General features: G+C 35.3%; 1 protein-coding gene across 1 annotated transcript; it reads right to left on the bottom strand.

Moving 5' to 3' along the window:
• Positions 1–101: 101 nt before the first annotated feature.
• On the bottom strand, positions 102–3,154 carry LOC108730993 (nicalin). The gene is made up of 7 exons (XM_018461026.1): positions 2,739–3,154; positions 2,467–2,654; positions 1,730–2,059; positions 1,435–1,644; positions 921–1,325; positions 453–673; positions 102–332 (listed from the first exon to the last, which is right to left on the bottom strand). The coding sequence occupies exons 1-7, from the start codon at positions 3,148–3,150 to the stop codon at positions 194–196; spliced, it is 1,905 nt and encodes a 634-aa protein (XP_018316528.1). The 5' UTR covers positions 3,151–3,154; the 3' UTR covers positions 102–193.
• Between the last annotated feature and the right edge of the window lie 535 nt (positions 3,155–3,689).

Genomic DNA, 3,689 nt, shown 5'->3' on the forward strand with positions numbered 1-3,689 from the left:
CATATAAATACGCGCCTGTGTATATATATATATATATATATATATATATAATAGATTTGGAGTACTTTAGAGGAAATCATTTAAGAACTAGTCAACACAACTTTCTTACAATATAAATCGATTATTCAACATTACTGGATATGGATACTCAAAAAAGGATCAGGTTTTTTTGTTTGTAAATACAAAATAAGGTTCACGTCGTCTTGCTCTTTGCTGAAAGTCGTGTTGCCAGAGCATAAGCATGTGGAAAATTATGCACAATCATGTACAATATTCCCAAGTACAAACTTATGCCGATAGTAAGAAAGAGATCAAACACAGCCGGTTTTACACTGTAAATAAAATAAAAATCGATTACATGTTACATAATCAGTGTCGTAAATTGTATTATGAATAAATATGTATATAAAAAATACCACGTATATAATATGTATATAAAAAATACACTTTACCTATATACATTCAGAGTTGCTTTTGTAATATCATAAAACACAAATTCTGGATCTTGTTTATCAGGAGTGTGAAAAGTAACTTTCACATCCCCTAAATATCTAGCCATTGCTTCTTTCAAAGTACCAACTAGTAAATTGTTTTTATCTGCTAATAATGATGCTGCTCTTGGTTGAGAAGCAAAGTAATTAAACCATAAAGAGAGTGATTCTTTTGATACATCCTGTAAAGAAAGTTTTAGATTAATATTGTATTTATAAGCATACATTGTTGCATAAATAATATTCAACAGTATTTAATTGTTGTGCGTGCGCGCGCGCGTGTGTGACAAATTAGAAAATTACAAAATTATTTTTTAATACATTCTAACAATTTTTTATATTCCAATATTTTATTTTCTTATATATATATAAAATAAAGAGAAGATATAATCAAAAATGTAAAATGCTATATAAACGTAATAAACGTACCAATGGACCAGCAAATATTTGACTAGAGCTCAAGTTATATATATGACGCGCCAACGCTTCCGATACAATTTGGGTATGCTTGTATAATCTATCTACTTGTCCTTCTTTAGAGACATCTAATATAGTAGTTCTAGTTGAATCTTCGTGACTTTTTAATGTAGATAAAGTAGTAGCTGGCAATCTTCGAATGCTGTATCTTTCGTGTTCCCAGGCTAATGTCTCTTCTGCAAGATTTATCTTTTTATGCACGCCATCAACAGTGACAGTGTTGAATGATTGTGAAACGGTTTTAAGTTCTTTGTAAAATAAACCACCCGATGAATTTTCCTTAGGTGGTTTCGACACGTGCACATATAAATTATTGCTAGCAGAAACTGTATCAAGGCATATTACATAAGCTGCATCCTAAAAATGTTTTCAAATATTAATTATATGATAAACAATTTATAATTATAATATTAATAAAAATAATTGAAAAAATTATTTATAAATATTAATATTATAATTGTATTACCTGTATAACAGAACCTTCAACCCCGTCCAATTGATCTTCTAACCATTTCTTACTACCTTGATAATTTAATTTACCAGCTCCAGTTGCGATAAAAACGAGATTATATTGCGGTCTTGTTCGACCAGTGGAATATAAAGCAGAGAACAGTCTCGCTATTTCTAGTAGCATAGCTACACCGGAAGCATTACTGTCCGCACCGAATGACAACTCCTACAATAGCATTGTACTATATACATAAGCATGTATATCGAACCTTATAAATATTATAAATGATATAAGAAATAATGAGACTTACAGGTGCCACACCAGTACTATCGTAATATGTCACTATTGCTATAGTAGGTAATTTCTCTTCAGTACCAGTTCCAGTTAATTTACCATGCAACGTGGCAACTTTAACATCTGTTTTAGGAAGTGCCTGTCCAGTGGTTACTACCACTTGGTAGCCACTAGCTGAAATTGAATTGTATATAGCTTCTGCTGCCGAACCTGCCTTTTCATCCGTGATAAAACCACCCGCGATATCGTCTAAAATCATTTGAAGTTCTGGATGCCACGGTGCAAAGTATACTGGTATCATTGTCTCAGAACCATACATCATTGACTCTTCTAGACTCATAATGTGCTAAAAAATTAATATATCATTAATTTACTCTAACTTGTAATAAACAAAAACTTAAGGACTATTCTTTTCCAAAGTTCTGAACCTTTGGTATATACATTGGTCCAATAAGTTGAAATGAAATAGATGAATAGAACAATGTTTTACTCCCAACTTATTGCACCAGTATATATATATATATATATACTATAAGCTTTTTCTCTTTAGATAAGCTTTTTGTAAGATTCATCTTTCTTCTTTTTCTTTTCACATTAGAAGGAAAAAGAGAAAAGATGAACTGTGTAAAAAGTTCAGCTAAAAAGAACATACCTTAGTTAAGAACTTTCTTCGAAAAAAAAACAAGCCTTTAGTCTGTTTACATCCTTATTTTAGAATAAATATTTTAGAATACAGTAAATCCTATTACTAACTTGCTTTTCCTCCGTCATAAGTTCATTTATTTTCTTGGGTAAAACAATCACCAAAGCACCAGCCTTACTTCTAATAGATTGGAAGACGGACGGTGTGATATCTAGTATTTTCGCAACGACGCAGTGTCTAGAGGTACTCCAACCAGCTAGAGATCTCGCTTCCAAGGAAATGGGCGCGCTTCGGCAACCTGATGAGCATTATCACAAGTGCGTTTCTTTGAGAATCGAGAAGTCGATCTTCAGATAGATTATCACTGATAAACCTGTCTTACCGTGCGGAATTCCGTGCAGATCGTATTGATGCATACGAAACACGGGAAACTCATGGGAAGCGGTCACCGGGTTCACCGGGGAGATGATGATAAAGATCGGCAAAACTATTAGAAGATAGTATGGCAAATATCCCCGACATAGCTCAGCGAAACTGTCGCACTCCTCTAGCCACATATTTCCACCGAGAAACTTGTACCGACTCAGAACAGAAATGCGGTTCTCGCGCAATTTTGTTGACCTAAATGGCCAAGTAAGCCCATCGACAGATTCGCGGCTACTCGCGGATCTCGACCCGTGCAACAACAATGACCGGCACCAGAAATGACCAGAGAAAAATCTGAGATCCCCTGAACCACGAAGTAAAATATTAAGGAGACTCCACTCAGTGAGTCTAGCTAGTCTACGAAACATGGACCGATTTTAGGTTCCGAGTTTAAGTTCCGATTCTCGACACTCGTAGCGCTCGTGAAATTAGTAGTGCTGCGCATAATGAGTGCGCCGTAGTTAGAAACGGTAGTTGAAAACGGTAAGAGGAAAGAAACCGTATTCCGATTTCCGAAAAAAAATGTGAAAAATCCGAATCTTAATGTTTAAAGACAAATAGGAGAATTGCAATGCCATTCTATTGTGTAGTTCTTACGGCGCACTCATTATGCGCAGCACTACTAATTTCACGAGCGCTGCGAGTGTCGAGAATCGGAACTTAAAATCGGTCCATGTTTCGTAGACTAGTGGTGCGTTCGGGGAGACGCTAATAGCGCTACTCTGTCATTCTATCTTCGTTGTTTATTAGACGTAAAACAAGGATAGAATGACACAAATAGCGCTAATAGCGTCCCCCTGAACGCACCTTAGTTAGACTGAGTGGAGTCTCCTTAGGCCGGAATCAGACTACGCATTGAAGATTGAGGTCGAAAAAATTCAAATTTGACCAATCGAAACGAAAGGAG

Source organism: Mycetomoellerius zeteki, unplaced genomic scaffold (genome assembly GCF_001594055.1).
Source record: "Mycetomoellerius zeteki isolate Tzet28-1 unplaced genomic scaffold, Tzet1.0 scaffold98, whole genome shotgun sequence".
NCBI lineage: Eukaryota > Metazoa > Arthropoda > Insecta > Hymenoptera > Formicidae > Mycetomoellerius > Mycetomoellerius zeteki.

Bases quoted from the DNA above. Each gene is read 5' to 3' on its own strand.
- LOC108730993 (XM_018461026.1), bottom strand. From the start codon at position 3,150: ATGTTTCGTAGACTAGCTAGACTCACTGAGTGGAGTCTCCTTAATATT. The intron at 1,326-1,434 runs GTAATACAATTA...AAACATTTTTAG, and splicing joins TTGAAGGTTCTGTTATACAG to GATGCAGCTTATGTAATATG. The intron at 333-452 runs GTAAAGTGTATT...TTTTATTTACAG, and splicing joins GCAACTCTGAATGTATATAG to TGTAAAACCGGCTGTGTTTG.